General features: G+C 43.0%; 1 protein-coding gene across 3 annotated transcripts in view; it reads right to left on the bottom strand.

Annotated features, from left to right (window-relative positions):
• Positions 1 to 26,510, bottom strand: part of KCNIP1 (potassium voltage-gated channel interacting protein 1) — a 272,184-nt gene that overhangs the window by 91,194 nt on the left and 154,480 nt on the right. Inside the window, exon 1 of one of the 3 annotated variants that reach the window (XM_086621320.1) lies at positions 2,795 to 2,828. The exons of the other annotated variants lie outside the window; for them this stretch is intronic. Within the exon in view, the coding sequence (XP_086477446.1) occupies positions 2,795 to 2,822 (28 nt within the window). The 5' untranslated portion in view covers positions 2,823 to 2,828. Of the gene's footprint in view, positions 1 to 2,794; positions 2,829 to 26,510 lie in introns of those variants that run through there. 3 annotated transcript variants of the gene reach the window in all.

The raw sequence follows: 26,510 nt of genomic DNA, 5'->3' as shown, positions 1-26,510 counted from the left end.
CCAGAAGAGTTTGCATTCTGCTCCTGCTAAAACTCCACAGCAGCACCCAAGCCTTATGCCTTCAGGAAAAAACAAGTGTCACCAAGGCTAGTTTCTGTGATCTTCTGACCAAATATTATCTGCTTTCCAAATGCTGCACCCTGAGTGACCGTATTTTTAATAACGAGGAATACTCTGTAGGACTGTTTTTAGAAGGTGAAAGATCAATCTCAGGTCATCTTGATGCAGTCTGCTCTTGGCTATGATATTGCTTCACTGACAGCAATTAGCTAAGGTCAGTGATATAATTTACCCCTTTTTAAATTACGGTGTAGAAGCACTGCATAGAGGAGCAAATAAAGTGTGTGAGATGTAGTAGTGACCCGGGACCTTGATCATTAAGCACACAAGGGGGCATATTCTCCTTGCTCCGAGTGCATTTCTCATTAATCTAATAGCACGTTGAGAAGAAAATATACTCCATAAGCTTTCCTCGCTCACTTTCGCTCTCACCTTTTGACAGACAAGTTGCTGATGTAGTCTCAGAGGTGGGTAATACATCTCCTTCTCTCTATGGCAGTGCTACAGAAAACCAGGCTTTTCCTTGCAAGCGCAGACACTCCTACGTCTCACACCGCGGATTCGATTAAATCCTGCTTTTATGCCATTTGACTCCAGTCAGTACTTGAGTAGGACTCACAGATACACCAACAAACACTGCCAGAAAGGACAGTCCTTTTCCTTCCCTTCTCACTCGCTGTCCTCACACTCGTCCCCCGTGTTGCACCAGCTGTGGTGCTTGTCTGATCCCTTGGAGAGTCCATTCACACCATTAACTGAACAGAAAAATAAGAATTTATTTTCCAGCTTAGCAAAGAACTTGGGTATCTCTCAACGACGGTAATTTTTTTCCACAGTCAGCTGGTATCCTGGTGGCATTCCAAGTGTATAATTACTTTCTGGCTGTACATATTCCCATAACACTTCTCTGTAAGATACAACTTTTATTTTGTGTCCTAAACCAACTGTAAAAGAGCTGCCACACGTCACTTTACCAGTGGCCAAATGTTGCTGATGAAAAAGGTAGCTCTAAACAAGGAAAAATATTGGTCCAAGAAGAGAAAAAATTGCAGGCGTTGAAATGCCTGCTTCAGGTACCATTACACTATTCACACACAAAGGGAAAATCAAATCCCTCATACCTGTGAAAAGTGACCAGTAATGGTGAAGTCATGACAGCCTCTCAAGGAGAAGCATTCAGAAGCACAGGCAGTTGTGGGATAAGACAGCCAGAGCTGTAGACAGAGCAGCAGCTCGTGCCAGCAGGGAAAGAAAAGGGAATTTTGGGAGGGCTACCCAGGATGAAGGCATCCTGCCTCCTGCAGCTCCCTGCTACACCAACAGCTGCCATCATAGTGAAGCTGTCATCCTTGCTCTGTTCTTGTGGCCCAGAACACTCGGGGCTGGCCCAGGAGCCCTGTTTGCCCTGGCTGCACAGCCCACTCTTGCTCCCTGCCTGTCCATTCTCTGCAGAACAATGGGAGCTGTAGCCAGAGGTGCTTTGCTCCATTTGTTCTGCTCCTCAGCTCCCCACATCTATTCTTGGTCTCAGCCTCCTTTCCTCTTCCCCCCCTCAGCCATTAACAGTTGTTTTGGGGAAAAGAGAGGTGAAAAGAACACATCTGGACTAGATGTCTATTTGCATTTGCTTTATGGAAGAGTTTGCTTTTGTAAGGGTGCAAATAATACCTTTATTTCTTTGGCTGCTAGATTTTTCAGGGGAAGGAGAGGGTGTTTCTTGGAAAACTGACTGGAAGACTACATGGAACAATGTGGATAAATGGAAGTCATGACAAGTAAAGGGAAAAACAAGCCTGAACGTGCCTTACCAGTAGCGCCCCATGCCCCAGCTCTTCCATCGCCATGGACCCACAGGGCTCCTTCCTCCGAACACACACTGGCCCCACATAATTCAGTTTACTAAACACAGTAGTCTCACACCGACAAAATTCAGTTTCATCCACAGCAATGAGAAGACTTGAACCAGGTCTAACTTCTTGAACCTGATCCCTCCCTTTCAATCTGCATTTCCATATATTGGAAAAAACTCTGTAGTATCGTGAAACACAGCAGGAAATCCCACCCTCTCCCAGAATTTGTTGCTTCCAAAGCCTCTGCCAAGCTTTGCAGCCATGCCACACTCCTCTTCCCTGCAAGCTCCCAAGCCACCAGCTCATAAACTACGCTTGAGTCCTTGACACAGCGCATCTGCCTCCACTACAACAAAACAATGGAAACACAGATTTCTCATTATCAATACATTTACAAGCCAGTTGTGCAAAGCCCTCTTGGTTCCCTTGAGAACTGAGAATAGTTTGAATCATGAACTCAATATTTAAAACACACAGGTCTAAACCAACTCCACAGCCTTAGACAATCAATCTTTATTCTGAAGTAACATCCACCGTCCACCAGGATTTCCTGCCAGACTGAAGACCAGCAAGGAACCAAAACTAGGCAATGCATTTAGTTCAGCTTCAGAGCACTCCTGCTTTTTGCAGCTACGCAAGCTCCCTAGCATACAACCCATTTTTTTTTGCTGGACTAAGACAACAAGCAAGTCTATTTACAACTAAATAACCAAGTACAGAAAAAGCAATATACAAAAAAGCCTTCAGAATTACTCAATATACTTCTCAAAAAAACCCCCAACTTTTTTAAAACACACATGGAAATTATTAGCTTGAAGACAACTGAAGGAATAACTAGACTATCAAATAAACAGTCTTACTGAGAATAAATAAGATAAACATACCTGAAACAGCTCTACTGCATCTGAGCATTCCTCCAAGCCACGCAAGGACAGCAGGGTGGGCAGACATTGCACTTACCCTCTTGAGCCTCTTCTCTTCTTACTCAGCCTCCCCTGCATTAGCACCCAGCAGCAAGAGCCACTCCTAACGAGGGGCTTCACATGCTTCACACACATTCTTCTCAAGTGGAAATGTTGCAGAACAAATAAATCTCAATAATAACACTAACATTATACTAGTAAACATAATTCTAGCATTTATCAGAGGAACGCACATACTCCTGAGACATGCCGCAACACAGGCTTTTATTAACCCGGAATGTATATCACAGGTTTAATGGAAACAGCTGCAAATAAACCATGAACAGGTGGGCTGAGTTACGGGAGCTTTGCTCACTGCAAACAAGCCTCCACCTCAATAAGGCTCTGCCTGCAGCAGCTGAAGCTGGAGGGGACCAAAGCCGGGGTGGCTGTGAGCAAGTGCTCAGTACAGGTGTCCCTAATGGCTCCTTCTCCACCCAGCTGCTGCCCATTGCCCATCTCTATGGTTTGCCACTAGGCAGAGCCCTGCTCCCTGCGTGGGGGCTCCCTCTCCACCCGTGACCAGCTGCCCGCCCGACTCCTGCCAGTGTGCACACGCAGCACCTTTTTGTTTTAGCAGGGCTCGTGCCCTTTCAAAGGGCAAAGCAGGTTCCTTGGAATCAAAAGCTTTCAGCAGCACATGCATACGTACAGAAGAGGAAAGCTTTATGGAGGTAACAATTGCTGTACGTTACCACACACACAGATTCCTCTTAAAATCCACCTGCTCTGCATGAACTGGTAGAAAGTGCTGACTTCTGCCAGGCATGTGAAACCAATGCCTGCATAAGCAGCTTTCATATTAAGCAGGTCCTCAGAAAACACCAATTAAATAGAAGGAGCTCTTGGTGTCTGGTGTTGAAGGCTGGACGTTTTTATTTTTGTTCTGAGGGGACATTTTTTCCTAATTGTAGGTCAAGATCAATTGTTTTAATGAAATAACTTGACTTTCAGAGGTACTGAAATCCATAAAATCTCTGAAAAGTTCAGGACTTCAGAAAACCAGATTATTCCTTGTCAGGCCTAGCTATTAACATGGATAATTTTTAAAAATAATTTTGTTTGAGTTTCTTCAGCAGCTATTTTAGGAGACATTTCATACTCTATCCTGACACTTGATCAATTCAAATCAATGTTAAACCTATCACTTTCACAACAGTACATTCCCTCCAAATGGGAAAGTGAGCATCTTATATATTTAATCACTGTGCATAGTTCTTGTAAGGTGATGCTCTGACTTGTGATACAACACATGTGCTAGAGATTAACTGGAAACAACTTTTAAATATTCATTATTCTGTGTGATAGTATCAATGATCAAAGATGCAGAAAAAATCTACTTATTAATTAATAAACCAGGCTTTAAACGACAGATATGGGGTAACCAGAAATAGGAAGCTGTCATTCATGAAACATAAATTAGCATTTTCCATTTCTTTTCCCACCTAGGTAATCACAATCAGCAATGAACCATGGACAAAGACTTAATGGCTTCTTGGGGAAAAGATCAATGCCAAAATGGCCTATTTAACCAATTGATAGTAATCGCATAAAGAACATTATCTAAACTTCAGTTTTCTGACTAACTACTGGAACAGAAAAGGCATGAAACTAGGAAAGAAAAGAGAAGGGATTCATTATTTTTCTTTTTGTGGCAAAACCTGCAAGGGAAAGAGAAAATCCTAGTCATACTTACATTGATATTGATATTCACAGCAGACTTCCCAAGCTGTACGAATTTTTATCACAGACCACTCACATACAAATATTTACTTTCTTAATGGACATTTTTCCTTGAATGAATGCTAAAATGTGTACTGAAGCAGAAGGTTATGTGTTAATTGCTATTGTCATTTCTACTCAATTACTGCCTACGCTAAAGCTGTCATGCAGCAAAGGCAAGAAAGAGAGAAAAACCACCGCGAATGGTGAATTTCCTGGCTTTTATCACTGTGTCAAAACTTTATCACTCTGTAATCACAGGCTTTCATGCAAAATAGCTGAAATGGCAGCAAAATCCCCATGCCAGGCATTTTTAAGTATTAGCTTAGTGATGGCAAGGAGCAGGATTAAGCACTTAAGCACTGCGTAATTTTTTAGTAAGCTGGTACTTACAGGAACTCCCAACCTAAGCATGGGCCAACCTTACCATTCCTCAGGGAGACAGGCTCCTCCGAGGGGCTTGGGAATGGCTATACTCTGTGTAGGCAGCAGGAAGGTGGTGGGAAAGGAAAGAGGAGGACTGATTCTGTACAGAGGGAATTTGGCACATCCCTCTGATGGATATTCACTGCCATGATGGGTTTCTGGAAGTCAGATTCAGTGTTTGGGGATCAGGAATCCTGGCATTTATCAAGAACACACAAAACCGAGTTCATACTGCTTTCCCGTGCCTCAGGTTTCTCACCTTGCTAACGGACGCCAAGGTTGCTCTCTGGCTTTGTGAGTGTTAAAGCTGTCTCCATCACATGATGAACCCCAGCTAAAGATTCTGGAAGAGATCTGGACCAGAGTACTGCAGGGTGAGAAATGTTGTCCTGCAAGGGAGAATGCAGACTCCAATCTCACTTCATAAAGAAGGAATTTCACCCCTACACCAGACTAGTGCTCCAGTCTCTTGCGAGAGGAGTTTCCTCCTCAGGCTTCACAAATCTAGCTTGTGGTTTCCTTAGCACCTGCCTAGACTCAACTCTTACTATTCTGTGAACTATCTGAACTTCTAAAATAGTCTCAAATGAAATGTGTTGCATCTATGTCACTTCAGTAGTTTATTTTTGGATAAAACTAGTTATTTAAAGGTTTCAAAGTTATGAATGAGTTAGACCATTCTGCTGCACAAATATTTCAATAGAAAAAATTCAACACCGGTTCCACAGCCGAATTCATCAACTCCTTTCAGCCTCAGTGCTGTGCCTTCCTCTCTATCACAGTTAGCCCTGAAACTAATCTGAGACACACAGAGCATGCAGGGGAGAAGACATCGTAGTCTTAATGGATCATGATGGCAGACAATGACACGTCAATGTTTTATTATATTCTCAGATCCACAGTGGGCCAAAGCTGCAATCATTAAACAGCAGCTAAATCTACCTATCCAGTTGTGCACGGGTCACATACTTTCAAATATGGACGTTTTTGTAAGGCATTTGCAAATCCCCAAGATGGAAAGTCAGATAAGCATTTGTTATTCTTAATCACATCAAACAAGCACACACACTTACCACACCCCTGCTCATAGGTAACCTTCACTCCACGCAGGAGAATCTGCTCCTATTGCAGACCTTTGTATGACCACTTAGACGTGCTTTCTGGAGAAATCACTAGTGCTCACAGCAAAACACAACCAAGACACGGGCCCGCCTCTAAGAAGCAGTGTTTACTAGACATGGATTTGTATGCCTCAGCGGCTCTGTCCCCTTAAGTCGCTCAGACATGATTCTTTCCCTGGAAATGAAGCAGGAAAGCGTGGGAAACTATTCGCAGCTTGATGACTGCATTTCCTTAGGTCTGTGAGCCAAATTACTAGGAGTGTGTGAATACACAGAAAGCTCATTTACAAATCAGGCTGTTAGAAAACTTGGATCCGAAAAGAGGCATCTGTGTGTTCTCTGCGTCACAAATACTTGCATTAGGTTGCCTAAAACTGCTTGTTTCTTTGGGTACTGGATGATATTAATTTATGAAGAGGTTTTCTTAGATACTTGTATCTAAAAAAAAGCACAGCCATTTACAAATAATAATTTCTTCTGCTTCTGAAATGTCCAGGAAATATCACTGGGTCAAACCATCAAACCATTACCAGACTCCCTGGGTCTGGAAACCAGACCAGGAGGGGAGAGTATGCAGTACTATACAGTTTCCAGACTGGGTGTTAGAGCATGTCCAATATTGACCATTTCTCCTTCAAATTTCAGGATGAGCCGCCCCATCCCCAACTAAAAGGCAATGATAACAGAGACATGTAACCGATACCTTTCCCCACTGGTCTTAAAATCAGAACTGCAGTTTTCAAAGTACTTGCACCAAAGAAAACAAACCTCACAAACGTGAAAAAAGAATTCAGCCAAATGGCTGAAGTCTTGCTTTAAATCCAGGTAAGGAGCAAACTTCAAACAAGTGTTAATTTGTAGTGCTGATAGCAGTGACTACTAAATCCTCCGAGTACTCTACACACAGAGATTAAAGCCTGCCAAGCCAACAGGAGTAAGGGTTTAGTTACCAACTCATTAAAATACATGGAACTGACATGGGTGAATTTCCTTGCCTGCTTTCAAAACCTCAGCTTTTATGTTTATGCTAGAGCACTTTTATGCATGACTCAACAAACATCCAGGAATCCAAGTTTTTAACTTTTTTTCTTCTCTTACTATCAGACTTTGTCACCAATACCATATGTATTACAGATCACAGCAAGATGAGTAGCTGGAATAAATTTTATTATAAGAAGCACTTGTTTGTTTGAATTAATTCTTGGAGTAATGAGTAATTTACCATTAGAAGGGATGACAAGCAACAGAACTTGCAGAAAATCATCATTAAAAACAACAGATGTTTTATTCACACTATCGAAGAAAATTTAAGCCTAATGTGTCTGGATGAAAGCCATGCTTTCACTGAGAAAACAATAAAATGTATGTTTAATTGAGAGGGTCTCTTATAGTTTATCGGTCTATGCTGGCAGTATGTAATTCCTCAGATTAGGACTAATTTTCAGAGATAAAGAACAACTGCATACAATTATATTGTCTGTGTCCTATTTTTTAAAGGCAAAAATCTTTAATGGCATCATTTTCTCTTAGTTTATGTTGTTAGAAGAGCAAGTATTTTCATTTAAAACTTGATAATGGGAGAAAGCCAGGCAGTTTGTTGTGGAATCCCATACTGAGCTCATGTTTATTTGGTTTATAAATTAGTGCCAAGCTTTGCCCTACAAGCTGAATCCCATCACCTGACAACCTCTCAATCCTCTCATCCTTTCTCAAGTCAAAACCAGAAATGGGATTTCGTCCATGTGGAATCATATATTGCTCATTTAGAAATGGATATCCCATTAGACATTTTGGAAGCAAAACTCTTTCTGTTAAAAACTAAGACATGTTTTGAAAAGTATCTTGCTTTTGAGGAAAACGGCGGTGAACTTTTCGACCAGGAATTTTGAGAGTTCATTTGGAATAACCAAAACTGAATTTTCTTTCCAGCATTCTATAATGAGTTTCTCATTCTTTTATGCGATGTTTATGTATTGAAGTTTCTGATGAGCTCTGACATACAAAAGCATTTATATTATCTTTAAAATAAAGGAAGCCATTGCTATCCAGAAACAACTGAAAACCTCTTCAGCTTACCTTCTTCTAGATGAAGGCTCCTCTTCACCGTACTTTCACAAGTTTCTTCCAGGCGGGGACGCCCTATTCCCCGATGCCCTCTCCCTGCCTGCGCCCATGCTGGGCGCGGGCGAGGGCGGCCGCAGCTGCTCCCTGCGCAGGGCGGTCCCATTTCCCTCTTCTGCCCTCCTCATGTCATCCCACCAGGAGCCCAAATTCTTCCCAGGACATGAAGCAGAAATCTTTTTTCGAACAAAGTAGGACACAATGCACAGAAACCTAAAATGTCTGCCAGTGCCACGAGTACCCGAGCCCCGGTGCTGGCCGCAGGGCGCTGTGAGGAGAGGCTGGGGCTGCGGGCATGGCCGGTTCCGGACGGTTCCTCAGCAGCCCCGTGCTGTAAGGAGAGGCTGGCGCTGCGGGCATGGCCGGTCCCGCGCTGTGAGGAGAGGCTGGCGCTGCGGGCACGGCCGGTTCCGGCCGGTTCCGCAGCGGCCCCGCCACTGAGCGCAGCGCAGCCGCTGGCGAAGCTGGCAGGGCGGCTGGGAAAGCGTGTTTAAGAAAGGTGCCATGCACGCTCAGGAAGGACAGAAGCTCCTGAAGCATATTTTTACAGTTGCTGTTTAATGCCTCATTAATAAAGGACTCAGTTCAGGCTTTGCTGGTATTTTTAAAAAGATACATTAATTCTATGAAGTACAGGTCACATCTTGCAATATATTTAGAATTGTTCGAGACTATCCTAAGAAACTGAGGTGTTCAGTTAGAAAAGAAATTATGTTAGTCTCCTTGTGGGCTTCTAAAAAATTTATTAGAATCTACCTACATGTTTAAGCTGTATGAATATCTTAGGAAAACAAGTGTCTTTTGATAAGGTAGAAACATTTTTTCCAACTTTTTATATATATATCAAATGCAAGTTTTTTTTTTGACTGTCAAAGACACGTATAATTTGGGGAACCTCAGCTATTCCCTAGTCAGTGGCTTTGCAGCACCAAGACAGTTGTGAAAGCTTATTTATGGCAAAGCATCAACATGTTTTCTTTGACTTGTACAGATAAAGGTAGAATTGGTTTGGCTAGGAGAGTTAAGATCAAGAGAAACATTTGACCAAGACATTTCATAAAAGGTAAAAAGCTACTGAAAATTACCTTAAGAGTAGTGTCACACCACCAGCCCTCACAACAAATACTGCCTCTGGTCATCTACAGTTTTTGTAATACGCACCGGAAAGTTATACTTACAAAATTTCAAAGATGACAAACATTTTATTACTCCACAATTAAATAGAAAATCAGTTGGAAAAAGCATTAAATAGGACATTTAGGAAGGCCTCCCGAAGGTCTAATCTAGAAGAACTGAAAGCATCAGTGGAAATAGAAGTTTCTTGTCCCAACCTACATTTGTTACCAGGCTTGATTAAATCACATCAGAAGTGGGAAATAACTTGTTGAGTGCCCACTTTATGACATCTTAAGATCAGTTTAAAATTCAGCTAAAACTGTAAGTTTTATATAAAACTATATACATAAACTATATAGATATAAATCTGTATCTATAATATATAAAAGCTGACAAATTACCTCAGCAGTTTCTGCACAGGACCTGCACTGGCTTATATATTACATCATTCAAATTATTGCAAATGATATGCAAGCTCAAAAGACACGCACGATTCCTGTTAATAATTAGTTCAAAATGATATTTAAAGAAAAAAAAATCAAGACTTTCATGGGACAATTAATTATGTTATGCACGTCTTCCTAAAGACACAAACAAAATTCATTAACTGATTTTCATATTTGCTTGCAACTTACATTTGAGGGACTATTTTAATTTAATTAAGCCCTTCACCATCAAAAGATGTTAGTCTAATCTTAAGGATCTAGCAGTGAAATTGGAAATGAAGCACAAACTTGGAATTCCTATTATTTGAGTTGGATACCAATCAGAGACCTTTAGCTGCAGCATTGTATTTCTTCACCAGTGATCTCAATACCATCCTAGAGGAAAGCCATATTACATGTGTGCCCTGCATCCTTCAATTCATCTGATGCTCTTGCTTTTAATTGCTTGCAGCTGGGATTTTTAAGGATAGGTGCCTGCATCAGAATGTCATAAAAACCCAGAAACTGAAAAAAAGTCTCAAGACAAAAAAAAGCCTGTATGCTTTTGATCACGGGTAGGGTTAACATACACAGCTTTCTCTGTAAAAAGTCCTCGAAAATTAAGGAGTCAACATCTTGCTGTGCAATAGAAGAAACAGGACTGCATGGGGAAGAAAGGATGAGTTTGCTGATGAAGTATTTGCTCAGGGTACTAAATTAAAGCTCTGCTACTGAATTTAATTATAATATTTTCTAATTTTCTGAGAGCCTGGTTTCACAATTTATGCACCTTTTGCCTTGTGTCACACAGCACGTGTTCACACAAATGCTACGGGCTCTCATTAGCAAGGTTCATAAATCAAACACTCATCTGAGGGCACCGTAGTTTTCATGCTCCTGTCTTGCAACTATGGAGCCTTTCACTGCTGGGTGACACCGGCTTCCCCATGCCCACCCCAGCAGGTCCCCTGCTTTCCCCTCTGTTCCCTCACACAGTGGATCTTCCCTATGATCTCTGCACAGTGATGCCTTCCAGCTCTCAAACCAGATTGTTCTCTAGCAGGTCTTCCTGCCTGAAAGTTCCTTCTTCTAGATTCTCACTTTGATATTTCATCCAGTTTAGCTCCTTAATTTAACTACTGGCTAGATCTTAGCCATTTAAATCCTCAGTCTACCTCCACCACTCCTCCCTCACAGCCCCAGGAACACCTAAAGCCAGGAACTCCCTTTTTCTCTTGTCAGTTATGCAGGTTTTCCTTCTTCCCAGTCCCAGCTGTGCATCTACATTTTTTCCAACTGACGCCAGAAGTTTTGCCCATGGTCCAAAGTGGCTGTGCTCACAGCAGTACCGAGCCCAAGACAAGGAGCAACGTCTAACGATTCGCACTCAGAGCTTTGCTACCTACACAACTACTCCCTGAATTGCAGACACCAAGCCTCGTTGCTAACACAACCCTTCATTGCAGTGCAGCTTCCACAGCAACAAGCGTCTTGGGGTGGGTGCCCTCACTGCCTCTGAAATACAGGTCTGAAGTATCTTTTCCTCCTTTCCTATGAGGACAGGCTGAAGAGTTGGGGCTGTTCAGCCTGGAGAAGAGGAGGCTCCGGGGTGACCTTATAGCGGTCTTCCAGTACCTCAAGGGGGCCTACAAGAAAGATGGGGAGAGGCTGTTCAGGAGGGCCAGTTGTGATAGGACAAGGGGTAATGGTTTTAAAATAGAGGGAGGTAGATTCAGGTTGGATATTAGGAAAAAATTTTTTACCATGAGAGTTGTAGAACACTGGAACAGGTTGCCCAGAGAGGTGGTGGATGCTCCATCCCTGGAGACGTTCAAGGCCAGGTTGGATGAGGCCCTGAGCAACCTGATCTAGTTGGAGATATCCCTGTTCCTTGCAGGGGGGTTGGACTAGATGGCCTTTGAAGGTCCCTTCCAGCCCTAACGATTCTATGATTCTATCTCAAGTCAGACAGTCCAAAAATAACCTGCTTTGAAAGCTAGTGCCTTTGTCTGAAAACATAGCTCTTCACACTTAAAAGGCAGCAAGTGGCACAGGTTTTGCAAAATGGAGTTGCTACCTTCATTTCTGATATACCAAGCCTAAGTATATCAATTCTCAGTGAGTGAAATGTGGCAGGATTTACAAAGAATGTTAGCTCTGAAATACTGCACTGTCTCATGGCTCAAAGAAGCAATTAAACTTGATATAGTTGAGAGAACAAATAATCCCAAAGCCGAAAGCACACTTTCAGTTTTCAATGTAAACAACAACAAAAAAAGCCATAAGAACGACACGGTAACATACAGATCTAAATCATACATGCTGTTTCTGCTACTTTATAATTTGCTGCATTGCTTAATAGGAAAGATTCGAAGTGAAGAGCTGTCACTAGCTACCACTGAACCTGCATCTCATCCTTTCTCATAAATTAGCAGAACTGTAAAGCTGCAACCATTACCAGCTTTTTAAACACGTAAAATAGGCCATCTATTATTTTCCCCTGTTGGCCATCAAGTTAGTTCTGCAAGTACTGCAAACTGATTCCAGTAGAGAAGAGAGACGTTGGTACTTGTTTGGTATTCACCTTCTCTATTTAGAAGGGGTTTCTTTGCAGCAGAAATTTGTCATCACAGCACTAGTTCCAGCTACCGTGCCAGAATATCCCGTTTCCAGCCAAAACATCACATCTGTAGTTTGGAATTAACCTTCCTGGCTTAACTCAAGGTCACTTCATTTTCTCCTTCAGCATCATTTAGCCACTTTCCCTCGCAATCCCCAGAACCTCACGGTTCTTGCCATGTTTCATTTTTCCTCACACCTCCTCAAATGACCTTTCAGTCTTTTCACATTTCTAGTCAACTCCCTCCTAACTGCTCTTCCGGTTCCTGCAGGTCTTGACTGAGGTTTTCCTTCTGTCTACATCTTTCACGCCGCAGGCGGCTGTACGAGCTCTTCTCTACAACTGCAGAACTACTCCTGAACCAGGCCCATGCACAAAGGCTGCACCTCAGCTCTGCACACAGGCATCAGCGCTGGAGAGCCAAACACCCAAATGCGCATTGCCTGGTGTGTGCCCTGAGGGCAGGCTCCATGCCAGCCTCCACCATGAGCTGAGTGTCCAGAGAGAGCCCTGAGGCTCTCTTGCATGCAAGCCCAGTGGTCCCTCTTCTTTTATCCTCCCTGGCAAATCTCCAGAGCCAACAAGGACACCACAGACGATTTTATCCGCTCTGCTGCTACAGGCACTCTCGTGGTCCAGAATACAGAAAATAAACACAGCAAATAGGTTTTTTTGTAACATTTTCCTACAGCGAAGAAAATCAGCTGGTGATGTATCCCCTTTCTGACACCCCTTTCTGTTTGGTGTCATCTTTCAGAACACAAAGTTTTGCCAAAAACTTCTTTCAGCTAGAAGCACTTACTGACTTCTAATAGCTTCTGGTACAGGGTGGCAGGTCTGATAGAAAATTTGAATGGTGGCTAATTGACTATTTCAAAGTAAAGAAAAGATTTGCTAAAGATATCCCCAGAGTAATTTTGGATTCATTTCTTTTCTTTTGCTTCAAATAAAAGCACACTGTTACAGTAAAGCATGACAGAGTTCACAGTAAATGCCAGCCAATCCTACAACGAAGCCTGCTGTATTTGCATATGCAATTAATACTGCATATGGCAGCATTCAGCTTCTTCGTTATCTCTTCAAACAGTGTTCAGTAATCTGCACTTCAAGAAGTAACACGCCATGCAAAGCTTTTAAAGTGCTTTACAAACATATTTCATTAATCTTTAGCAGCTTCTTGAGGTGCATATTATCATCCTTACGCTACTGATGGATAAAACTTTGCACACAGAATGAATGTGCGTTTTTTTCAGAGGCATATAGTGCTTGACCCTTCACAATGTTTAAAACCCTGGTTGTACATCAAGGTCCCAGAAGAAAACTGAAAAGGTGCAAGCACCAGCAATAGAAACAAGTAAGGCATTGGAACATTTCCACGTGCGCAGAGATCAGCTAGAGCAGCGCTAGTTAAAAGAGAATAAACATATGGGATAGGAGGCATCAGCAACCAGAGCACAACTTGCCAGCGCCTCTTCTCTCTTCATCATGGTTCAACAGCAAGCTGCAAGTGGAGATGCACTGAAATTCAAAGGCAGGTCTTTAAAAAGGGAACAATACTGCGTACAGCTAATGCAAACCCATGACCCTAAGGCCTCTGTAGGGCAAGAAAGGGCTGGGGTCTGGGCCAGACCTGGGGACACAGCGTCAGGCACAGGGGGATGCAGGAGTCTCCACCCCCAAAGCTCAGCAGCAGCGTCTCCCCTCCGCAAGGCTGTAACACTCTGGCTCAGCCTCTCCATGGGCTGTGGGAGAAGTCAGTGAGCTCCCCTTGTCACCCTGAACGTGGCTGTTCCCTCCAAAAACACTTGTGCTCCAAATAAACGCACATGCTTTCCTCCTCCATCGCCCTGCCTCAGGGTACAAAGCAAAGACAGACCATTATGTTTGCTAAAATATATTGCTGGAATCAAACCTGCTGGAAGTTATTAACAAACAATACAGCGTGCAGAGTTTGGAAAGCACCTCTCAGATTACAATCTTAAGTCACAACTGTTGGGGAGGATTTTATACTTCTCTCTTTAACCCTACCACTTCTCTTCCACTGAGGTTTTCTGCTCCTGCCTCTGCAGCTGTCAATGTAAGAGCCATTAGGTCACCAAGGTGAAAACCATGAGACAACCGACTGCACCCCTGCCTTTCAGAAGAGCAGTAGGAACAAAACAGGCTTGCACACAGGGCTGAACGGTCTGCAGTTTGCATGCAACTTTCCCAAGTGCTCTGAAGAAGGTAATCTGGCCTGCTGTCATGGTAATTGTAAGGAGGAGAATGCTTTGATTGCTATGAGTATTTGGCTTCCGAAATCAACAGAAAGACTACCTCAAAGGTGAACATCTGAAATCTATACTGTAGGAGAAGGTGCTAGCTGGGAGAAAATACCCCTTGGCTTCTGTCATAGGAGAGAGTTTATTAATCCAGGAAGATAAGGGGAATGCAGCTGTTGTGTGTGTGAGCATGTGAAAAAATGACCTTGAGCAACACAGCAGCCCCTAGGAAGTGATAATATACAGACATGCCTGGAAAAAGCATTATATTGCTCAACAAGGTTGCTGAATTCAGCATTTTTTTTTTCTTGTAGGATGTGGAAAAAAGCAACTAGAAAAGGGGTCATGGAGACTGGATTCTAACCAAAAGTATGGAAACTGAAACTGATAAAATCAATGACATGGGACTAGATTTTTTAATAGAGAAGGAAGAGGTTAGAGGATGCTTAGAAAAGCCTGAGGTTTTGAAATTGGCTGGGCCTTATATAATTCATCCTCAGCTGATGAAATCTCAGGGCTGTTAGCAGTTATTGACAACCCAGTATTGAAGAACAGGGATGAGGTGCAAAAGACTGAAACAAGATAAATACACTTCCTGTCTTTACACAAGGCAGAGGATGAGGAGACAGGGAATTAGATATCTATCAGCTTAGCTGCAGTTCCTAGAAACAAATAAAATCAAACAATTGGTAAGCAGAGACAAAATCACAAGAAAATGAATGACTGCCCGATTGGATCTGTTCAGAGTAATTGGTGTCAAACCAATCTCGTTTCCTTCAATAGTAAGACAATAGATTTTGTGTCACATCTTGATTTCTCTAAAGCTTTTTGCAGTATTTCATCTCACTCTCGTGTATAAGCCAAGAAAACAGAGTCTGGATGAAAATACTAGGTGGTGGATGCAGAACTACGTGAAAAACTACTCACTGTAGAGTCAAAGGTTCATTCTCAAAACAGAAGATACAAAAACCATGAGCCTCATGTGGGGCTGTCCTAGGTCTGGTATCAGTCATTATAAATGGCAGATGAATTAGTGTACTTACTAGCTTTGCAAATAATATTAAGCTGGGAAAGGGAGAAAAGAGGCTAAATATCAAATGTAGACTTAAAAAGTGTCTTAAAAAGTTGAAGTCTGAAAACAAACAAAACCAGGTTTCTGTTCAATAAGAATGAATGCAGAAATCTACACCTATGCTGGAATAATCATTTGCATAAATGTAGGGCAGGAAAGAATTTTACTGGTATTAGAGCTCCATAGAAAAATTCAGGAGCTGTAAAGGATCAAAACCTGTATGTTACAAAAACTAGGCAAACGCTTTTCCAGAAATACAAGCACGGAGACAGCTTGCAAGACAGAAGAAATAGCCCTTCTACTCTTCTCCACACTATCAAGGCCTCAGCTGGAGTACAAGATCCAATTTCGGGTCATGCACACCCAGAAAGATATAAGCCAATTAAAGAAAGTCCAGGGCAGTGAGAATGATCAATAGCCTAATAAACAAGACCTAAACAAATTGAGGTTGCTCAGGAAAGGAGAGACCAAAAAAAGATGGTAAGTACACAAAGGACCAGTGCAGAGGAAGAGGTTAATCCAGTCTATATGTCCTCAGCGGATGGAGAAGTAACAAGCTTCAGGTTTAGCAAGGAAGAATCAATTGGGTATGAGGAAAAAGCTTTCCACTGGAGAAGGTAACAAAGCACTAAAATAAATCGCCCAGAGAGACTGTAGAGCCTTCGTGTTGGGAGAGTTTTACGAACAAGTCAGACAACAGCTGCTGGAAGCTGCCTTGGGGCAGACGTATGGATCAAATTGGGTCCACGGGAGCCTGTGCTCTCGCAATGCCTCTGCTGCCTTATGCCCACGCTGCAGTCTGCCAGCTCACTTTCGTACAGGCCATGCGAAAACAATCAAAAGCAAACAGACATTCTGTATTTGGTACGGCAACTACCTCAAAAGGGTATCTGCTCCTTTCCCACTGAAGCCCTTCCACACCTTAATACCTGGCACGTCTGTAATGCTCTAAGCGCTAAATCTCTATACATATTAAGGGATATTAGGAAACGGGATAGATAAAATTCCCAGCAAGAACATGCAAGGTCACACAGAAAGTCAGTGACAGAGCAAATAACACTGTTTTCTCTGGCTCAGGCACCCTTGCTGTCGCCAGCTGCTCACTCTCCCCTTCAACTACTTTAATACGGATGTACAACGTTCATTAACTTTTCTCACCAGACCAGAAAACTAAAATTCAAATCCACTTTCCTGAGCTGCTCAGGAAGTTATTGCTATCTTGTTCCCATGCATAAATTTAGAACCAATTTAATTTTCTGGACAGTAAATTGTTAATTATCAGAGTTCAGGCAATAGAGCTAGACATCACAGAATTACGAGCTCTGTATCAGCTAGTTGCCATGGTCTGGGACATGTCCACCCTGACTATACTGACTTTACACCACAGGAAATAATCATACCCCTCCATTTGCACCTCTCTGGGCCTGGTTCCCCACACGATATCTTAACACAGAACCGTGCTCAGCAATGGATTGAGCTCTCTCTGTGTTCCTTCTGGTGCACCTGGGGACACACTCTGGGTCACATCTGCAGGTAACTTCCTTCTTCTGCAGCATGGGCTGTGACCTGCTTCCTGGAAGTGTCATTTATTAACAACCACCTGGCTACTGCACAGACCTAGAGTTCAATGCAGTTGTAGATTTTTCCAGCTTTCCTGGCTTTTGGTACTTTGCTAAGCTTGCTACAGAGAGCCCTGCAAGTGTTCTGGAGAGTGAATGCTCTCTCGGTTACCTGGTGGCCTGTGACTAGAAAGGGCTGAACCTGACAGCAGCATCGCCCCTTCTCAGGTCCCTTGAGCTGGGCCCCTAGCTAAATCTGGAGTCAGCCAGCCCAGCCCCTGGGTGCTGACTCTGCCTGTCTGTTCCTCCTCTTCTATTTCCATTGCCTGTGTCCTGGTTTATGGTGCAGGGTGGCTGTCACATTGCTTCACGTCACTGGGAGATTTCTTTATAATTTGCATGCGTGTGTATTTGCGTAATGGCATGCTGTGGAGTTCAAAGCTGTTTTCTCACTTTCAAAGTAGTCCTTGTGTGTAAGTTGTCCCAAGTCTGATGTGCACCAGGCTTGTGTTTTTGTTCTTGATTGAGTACTGCTGCACTATTTTCTTTTTAAAACTCTAGCTATTCTGGGAGAGGTGTATAATTTAATATGTTCAATAGATTTCTTGTCAGGCATTCACGTACAACTTCCTTCATCTTGCATTCAGACGTTTGATTTTCCACAGTAATTAGTTTTGCTGCATTTGTGTTTACTTTTATGACCTATGGAAAATGCTGCTTTTTTAGCCGAGGACTATTAGAGAGTTTGCGAAGCCTACAGTAACCTACCATGTCAGCTTTCTGAAACTTAAAATGGTAGTTTTCAGGCAATTCAGAATCCTTTCTACATAGGGTGTTAATGTACAAATTAATATAGCCTGAATGCTACACTAGGCAAAAGCTCTTTTGCAACAGCAGATGTGGGTATGCAGTGTAACATCATTAACCTGCTCTGTGGCTCCATGCACGGCAATTCAGCATATTTGCAGTGGGCCAGACTCAAGTATCCAAGCAGAGATGAGGACGAATAACTGTTCTCACAGGCATTGCTCTAAAGCCCATTCACAGACAGAACTGGCCTCCCCATCAAAAGCAAAATGAGAAATCTGAGGATAGAGTGCAGGGGAGACCTTCCAAACCTTCTGCAGGAACAGAGCCAATGTCCCAAGGAACATAGAACCATGAAGCTGATCTACTGACTGCAGAAAACAAAAGCTGTGAAGATGAGACCTGTAGGACATCTGAAGCCTGGTCACATCATCTCTGCCTGTAAAACTGAAATCAAGATAAACAATCTCCTTTGCAACTATTATGAGACCTGCTAAGGACAAGTGAACTGTTACTATTGGGATGGGAGGGGCTGCCATCCCATAATTAAGCAAAGAGGCTCTTTGCTTCTGCCAGCTTTATTAGTACATTACCTGGTTCTTTATTTCAGAACCAGATTCCTTTCCTGTGGAATAGATGTGGGAGAGTCAGAGCTGCAGGTAAGGAGAGCCGCCAGGAATAATGACGGATTAAAAGACAAGGCTTCAGGAAATCACACACAGGGCACGCTTTTCAACTTCCCTCTGATGCTTGCACTGGTGGTCCTCAAGTTTCTCCTACACGTCTCATCACATTTGTTTTCTTTCTTCTTCTCAACAATATGTATGTTATACCTGGGGTTGTCATTTGTGCTCAGTACTCACTGTAGCTGCTTTCAACCTTTTCCTGTTGTATTTAAAAAGCCCAGCTGGGAGTTCTAAGCAGCTGAGCTCAAAAAGATGCTTTTAAAATCAAGAAGCAAAAGTGCAAAGAGCTGCAGGGAGCGCTACTGAAACCTTCAAGAGATGGAAAGGAGCATAAATGCTCCAGTACAGCCTGCTCATTCACTGCTCCATCATGCAGGATGCAAACCTGCCAGCAGTGGCCGCGCTCTCTATGGCAATCTGGGACCGCCTGTTCTGAGCAGGACTGACCACAGGTTTTTCCTGAGCACCTTTTCAGGGCCAAGCTGGTGGCAAGAATTTGTCCCTTACAGCATTCACCAATAGTCATCAAACTCTCTGATTTGCAAGGTGTCTCAGCATAGGATGCTCGAGTTCCATAAACTCGAGAAGAGAAAAACGAAGGAAGGTTAGTGTCTAGCAGTAAGTAAAGGACAGCAGATGGTGAGCAGACAGCCCACAACAGCCCATGCTCCTCCTGACAAACAGAAACAAGCCAGCACACAATCCTGCTAGGAAATAAGCCTAGGTCAAAAGGATGCAAGTGACATGTTCATGTTCTTGGGAAAGCAAAACAGAGAAAGTAATTACTGGAGCTACTACTTAGGTCCTAGAGTGTGGTTAAAGGAAGCAGGTAAGTGGCAGCATGGGCAACAGATGCATGTCTCCCCAGTTCCAGTACAGTGTAGTGATTTGCTTTCATCATCCTACTAAATTTTCAAGTTATATTAGATTGGTAGAGCAGCTTGCTTGCTGTCCTAGACCTGATGACCCTTGAGTTGCAGTGTATACCACTCCACTAAAAGAAAGCTCCAAGATGTGCCCACCAGCTGCTTCTCATGCAGACATCGGTCTACCTTGAGCATGACCATTAGTCTCACTCAAGGAGGCCTTTAAGGACTGATCATGGACAAAGTGAGAGAGCAGAAGGAGCCCTCTGGTCCATAACTTCTCTTTGGTTCACTGAACTCTGACCTATCCATCCCCCAGGCTGTATTTAACCTCCTGAGATGCCATAGAAGTGCTTTTTCTTCAGGCTTCTTCACCTCTGTGGGCTCACTTTCTCCTTTGTTCCAGTGTGGCAAGATACCTCCTGAAATGGGATCCTTGAGGTCCTCTCCTCATGTTAATTTTTGGGCTACCTTTCACCCTGTGCTTTTTGGTTCATACAAGGCAACAATCCTCCACCCTCAGAAGATAACTTCAGTTCTCTTACGGTTTATAACACTGTGACATCACCACTGAGGTAGAAGAAAATAACTTACCTACATTTTCCATTAAATACATTAATTCAAAGTACATTAACCAAGGCACTACAAATTAGTGACTATATTTGAGACAATGTGAGCTCAAAGCATTCAAAAATGTACTATAGAAAGCACAATATTTTGAACTATATGATAAACGAAAACTAAGAGGCACCACAGTTTTATGGAGTACCTCTTTTTTTTCCCCTCCTAAAATATGCATATTGTACAGTAAAATTTTCACAAGAATGAGCTGGGGAAAAAAAAATCTTTCCGAAAATGTCAGAATTAGGTCATCTCGACATTGTTGGGATGTTTATTGAATTCTTATTTTTCCACTTCATCAAATGACACAATGGAAGAAATTCTTTAAGAATAGCAACAATTCAGAGGTCAGGACAAAAGGCAAAAAAAGGGGACAATTCCGACAACTGGTAAAATCCTTTGAATCCAGGAGAACTGAACTATGAAGCAATTTTAAGCACAGAAGCATCCCGTTAGGACAAAAGTGGGTCAGGTGTTTAATGGAAAAGCACAGACTAAAGCAAAAAGTTTTTTTCCACTTCACAGTACAGCAAACTTGGATTAAATAACAAACCCAAAGCTAGAAGTTTTTGAGCTATAAAAATAAAATTGACATTTTGTCAATACGAACTTGGTATTAGTTACTAAGTAGAATCCTGCGAGCACCCCAGAGAGATGATGTCCACCACAGTCGACTCTGTGGGAATCATGAGGCTACAGGAGCTCTCCTAACCTTTCAGAAAGATCTGAGATGATGAAGATGTAAGTAGAGACAGGCTTTCCTATCAGCTCACTGTATCTTGCATCCAATTTTCCCTGCCTTGTCCTACAGTAGGATTTTTCAGTGATACATACGTTCCCTTGTGAACAGCTCCACCAACACAACAGCTCGCAGTGGCACTCAGAGCTCACCCTTTCTTGTGCAGATACAATTTCCCCTGGACACACTAGTACATACTAGTAGTTCCTGCCTGAGAAAAAAAGTCTCATAATTTTTTGGAGACCATTCCAGTTGTGAGCTTCTTTAAGTTTTCCCAGATCCTCTTGAGCTTTAAAATGTTCCTCTAGAGCCTCCCAGGGCACCATCTTCAAGGCTGCCTACTCATGCTCAGGAGCATCATGTATCACCGTGTATTGGTAAATACAAACGATTTAATCTAGTCAGAATGAGAGTTTGCATCACTGGTGAGCCTCAGCGTCTGCAGCACCGAGCCTGGCTGCGCTCTCTGTGTCAGCTGCAGCTCAACAGCACAAAGCCACTCTTTACCCCCCAGCCCATGGACCTCCTTGGTCTCTGGGCAGAACTAGTTTCTACAACTGGAGCATGAAGCGGTGTGCTATTTGTGAGCCTTTTTATTATTACGATTATTTTTAACTCCTTTGTTGGGTGTTTAGGCAGAGAAGCTGCCTGGTATGCACTTGAAGGGACAGCGTATCCATTGCTCACAGACACAGGACTCTAACGTAGTGGCCAAAGGTTGTCCGTGAGACACGACGAAGCAGTGCTTCAGCAAGGCTGAGGGAATCTTTTCCAGTTTTTGTCATGTTGAAACTTATACAAATCTTTACATAGTCTAAATTTTGGTGAATATAGGAAATAGTGTAATTATTATTGTGACTGTATCAACATCTCAGAAGTCTTCTCTCAATGAAAACACCAAAGAAATTAAGTGAAAAAAATGAATTACTTTTTTTCTTTACAAGAGTTCTAATCCAAAGCTTGATACAAGTGAATTTGTGGTTGCACAAGCGTATTTAAACCCCCATTGCAAAGCAACTCCCCATCCCCACCTAGTGACAAAGGTGAAAAAAATTGTTCAGCTTTCATTAAAAAACAAACGAACAGGCTCCACTGGGTACCACAGCTATTCACGCACAACGGCCGCTGCAATTCATCTGCAACTAAACCTACTTCAAGCTAAGCTGAAATAAATTATTCAAACTATTTCATTATCTCATGAAATAAGAATATAGAATGGTCGTACCTGTGTTAAGTGGGATCTTAGAGGCTATAGAAACTCTTTAAAATATTATTTTAAGGGCAAATAAGTTAATCTTAGATTGTGCAAAAGCTGCCTCTGCCTTTGAGCATACAGCTATGCTTATAAAACCCAACTGAACAACTGGACTTTATACGCAGCCTCCTTTCATGTGTAGACAGATTGTTTTCCTGACAAAAATACTGATCAAACAACACTTGAAATGAGGGCAGCGATCCTTAAATCAAAGTGAAGAAAAAGCTGTGTGCACACTGTGATTGGAAGCTGTGCAAATATGCTCACAAAACCAGGGCCATAATACAGCATTTCCTGCTACAGGAGAAAATCTGCGTGAAGATGAGCATGAGAATTGTGCATCACTCTTACAACAGTTTGAGGTGCCTGTTTAGTTCCCTGATTTTGCACAACATGCTGGAAGGGCTAACTTCTGCCCCAACTTCTCTAAGAAATAGCAGGAAACAGGATCATCTAGAGACCACCAGCATCTGGGCTGTTCTGTGACTCCCCACTGGACTGAAACCCTTGGTGTGGGATAAAGAGGTGTGAAAAATGAAGGAAAGGGCCTTGGAATTCTGTTTAAAAAGGAACCTGGATAAACGGGACAGTTAAAATGCCAACTAGTTTGTTGTTTGTGCTGCCAAGATCAATTGGGTTTGTCTCATTACCACATTTAGCCTTCAGCTACGACTTACCCTTTGGTCTCCTCTGATACGTGACAGGTTAGCCCCATCTACAGCTTTCCTCCCTCCCCGCTCCGAGCTGCCTGACGAGAAGACATCAGGCACATCTAAGATGATGTGTCAGAAACAGACCTTATCTCTCCCAAAAAGTCAATCCCACTCCTATCAGAATTATCAAATCCTCTCTCACCCTCCTTGCTAATGTCGTTTATCCCGGATGTTTGGTAAACTGAAATAGCAGCTGATATAAACACGGACTATCTGCCAGAATAAAAATAACCTTTTTGCTTGATATAGAGGAAGACCAGGAATGACGGCAGTGTGCCAATGAGGGAAATCAATTCCACTCAGCCACTGTGATACAAGATGACACTGATAAATGCACTTAGAAGACAGAATTTTTATAATGTTTTTAGAAGTTCTCTTATCTCACGTAGTGGTAGGAGTCAGGGGAAGACTTAATTCTTGCCCATCCTGCTCTATCTGCAGTGCGTGCTCCTCCCCACCTGAGAGAAGAGCTATACTCTTCTACCCTAACCTGTTTTGCTGCCTTTTTAATTTTGATGGCTTATTAGGAATTGTACACTAAGACAGAATCTTATTTTGTTACTTTCTACATCAGAAGTAAGTGTCTCTGTCTGAGGAGTACACTGAATATGCGAAAGGTGCAGCTGTATATTTACCTGGAAGCATCAAGCACTTTCAGTGAAAAGATTTTTCAAGTGTCGGTGATAAGCAGAGATGTAAAATATCCAGCTGATATTACAAACCAAGAGCAATGTAAGATTAGTGGGAAAAAGTTAGGATGCTGATTCTGCATTACACCCACCAAGTCTCCTGTGACAACGTCTCACCCAACTTCTAAGGTGTGAATTAGAGGATCACTGTGATGAGCCTGTCAGTGGTGGCAGAGTGAAGAGAGAACTTTATTACGTGCACAGCAGTACATAATCACACACACTGCAGATTCTTAGGGTTTCAAGTCTACTGATTTAGTACCTTTCCATTTAAAAGTTCCAGGTATTTTATGGTCAAGGTTAAGCTTGGAGGAAACTGAATCTGGCCATTACTTTTAACTCCATTTTACATATGAATAAACTGAGTACGGAGGAAAACTCCATTTGTCCAAGCATCATCTTGGGGAAGTGAGAGGAGGACCTCCGACACAACTCCTGTCATGGTTAGGACGCAGAAAACCATGGCAGATGGTAGTAAACAAGCTTATTTCTGTTCAAGAGCCCCCTGCTCTGCAGTTATTCTGTGCTCACAAACAGTGGCGCAGTCCTGTTCGCTTACAGGAGTGCGCACAAGAGATTTGCAGGCCAGAGCCCCTCTGCAGGTATAAACGCTTTCTAAAGATTTCATCCACCACATGGAAAGCCAAGAATGTTCAACGAGTAAAAATCCCAAAGCTGGAACAGGAAACTGAGTGCTTGTTCAAAACCAGCTCATACTGAGTCCACAGCTGAAGCATACACCCCAAAATATGTTCATTAATGACACCAAATAACACCACTGAAACTGCCTGGTTGTAGGTTAATTGTGATAACCTGATGCAGACCAAAGCAGCGGTGCTGACCAAGAGCTGGAGGCTCTTTTGAAGGCACGTAGGCACGTTGTGTGGCATGCTGTGGGCAAAGGAGTCCGTGTGCACCAAGTGTGCACCAAGTACCAACACGTATGAGACGACAGACCGCACACAGCCGTGCTGTAACTGCTAGGGTAACACAGAGAAAATATTACAGCTCTGATAACGATTTCTGTCAGCCAGCAAGCGTGTGACAACTGGCCAGCTCTGTCGCCTTTTGCAAGTACCGTACATATCTCACAGATCACAAAGGCAAATACATACACAAAGTTGTCTTGTTTGTTATTCTGTAAGATGCTGTTTCGGCTCAGTCTACCCACAGCCAGTCCTGTACACCCCAGGACAGCTCTCTGAGCTCATCCAGGGGCATTGGCATGATGAATTTTTTTTAAAGAGGAAGAGAAATCAGAGATGGGCCAAGATTAGCAAAAGAAGAAAGCTGAATGTGGGCACCAGAAAACAGAACATCAGGCCTTTCAATATATTCTGTGCCCACATATTTCTAGCAGTGCTCTCGCCTTTTGTGGTGTAAAAGTGCTAGTGCAGTCTGAAATATCCATGCTCATGGTCCCACACTCCATCCAGCTGGCCACTCACAGAGCCACGCAAATTGCAGCAGCGGCATTCGCACCGCTGCCCCGAGAGCACTGCAGCTGGCTTTTATGAAAAACCCTCGTCCAAGAGCTGCCAAACAGCCAGGCCAGAGAAAGCAATGTATGAGAAGTAAGCCAGGGCCTAGACTTAAAAAGGCACCGTCTTAAACAAAATAAAGGAGGAAAAGGAAAAGGAGCTAAGAGATTTGAGGAACAGACAGTTAAAAGTTCAAGATTACATGCTGCCGGCTCCCAAAAAGATGAGAATTAATATTCAGGTGTTCAAACCAAACTAAGACTACAAGGTCCCATGGAGATTTGAACTTCAGTTGTTCAGAGAATCATCTGACCGATCTGCCTTTCTGTGAAGGCCCTTTCCCGCCCTTCCCTTTCCCAACACATGGCAGCTGTGCACTGTTCGTTGCAGACATACAGCTGCTCCTATACAATGTTCACAAGAACATGACTTCCATACCATCGGTTGTCACTACACAGGAAACACCTGGACACGCTGCCTTTCACAGGGTCACTACGTACACTTAGCACAGCATTCCACCCTTCAGGGAACTCAGACCCCAGTGGTGTGAGTCCCCTGGCTCAGTCCCCACGGGGTTCCTCCCGGCTCGGAGGTGGCTGCTGCTGTGCACTATCGCACAGCTCCACGGCTGAGCATGAGCCTGGCCCCACGTGAAGCAGCTACATGAGATCAGCATGCCCGGATGGCTGCCAGCAAAGGCATCTCTGCAAAGGGCTAAGACTTTATGTATTAAACAATTATTAAAAATAATTGCTACAGTGGTGGTAGGGCTGACAGGGTGTGCTAGAAGTGCAAGGCACAAGGCAAATTCTGGAAGAATACTAGGTGGTATTTTAGACCTGTCAGTTCAGGCACCGTGCTGATTCTTGGTGCAAATTACACACATTTGGTCCGGACTGGCCTGCAATGAGCTGCTTTTGTCTTGAACAAAAGTGGTTTGCAAGCCTGAACAATTATTCTGTAGCTGAGATATAATATAAATCAGTCACACCATCAGATCACTGTACTTTCTAGTGGCAGAAGAGACGGTAAATCAAAATACTAAACCAAAAAGAAAGTGCAAGTTTGGCTTTTAACAGCCCAAATGAAACTTCAGTCTGGTACTCCTTGCTAAGTCATGGCCAGTATAGAAGTCTTTGAAGGGGAACTGTGGCTCCCCATCGCTAAGAGACAGCAAATCTCCTACCCCAGGGCAGCTGCAAGCTGCCACCTGGTCTGTCGGGGGAAACTTTACTTCTTCCCCTTACCCCAAAACAAATTCAGGCTCCTTGTAAACCACAGGCTCAAGCTAAAAGCCAGTAGTTTTCCCCAGGAACATCTAGTGTCAAGCAGCTGCTA

Source organism: Tauraco erythrolophus, chromosome 16, assembly GCF_009769465.1.
Source record: "Tauraco erythrolophus isolate bTauEry1 chromosome 16, bTauEry1.pri, whole genome shotgun sequence".
NCBI classification, from domain to species: domain Eukaryota; kingdom Metazoa; phylum Chordata; class Aves; order Musophagiformes; family Musophagidae; genus Tauraco; species Tauraco erythrolophus.
The sequence above is the reverse complement of the archived record's forward strand: the minus strand, read 5'-3'. Positions and strand labels throughout refer to the sequence as shown.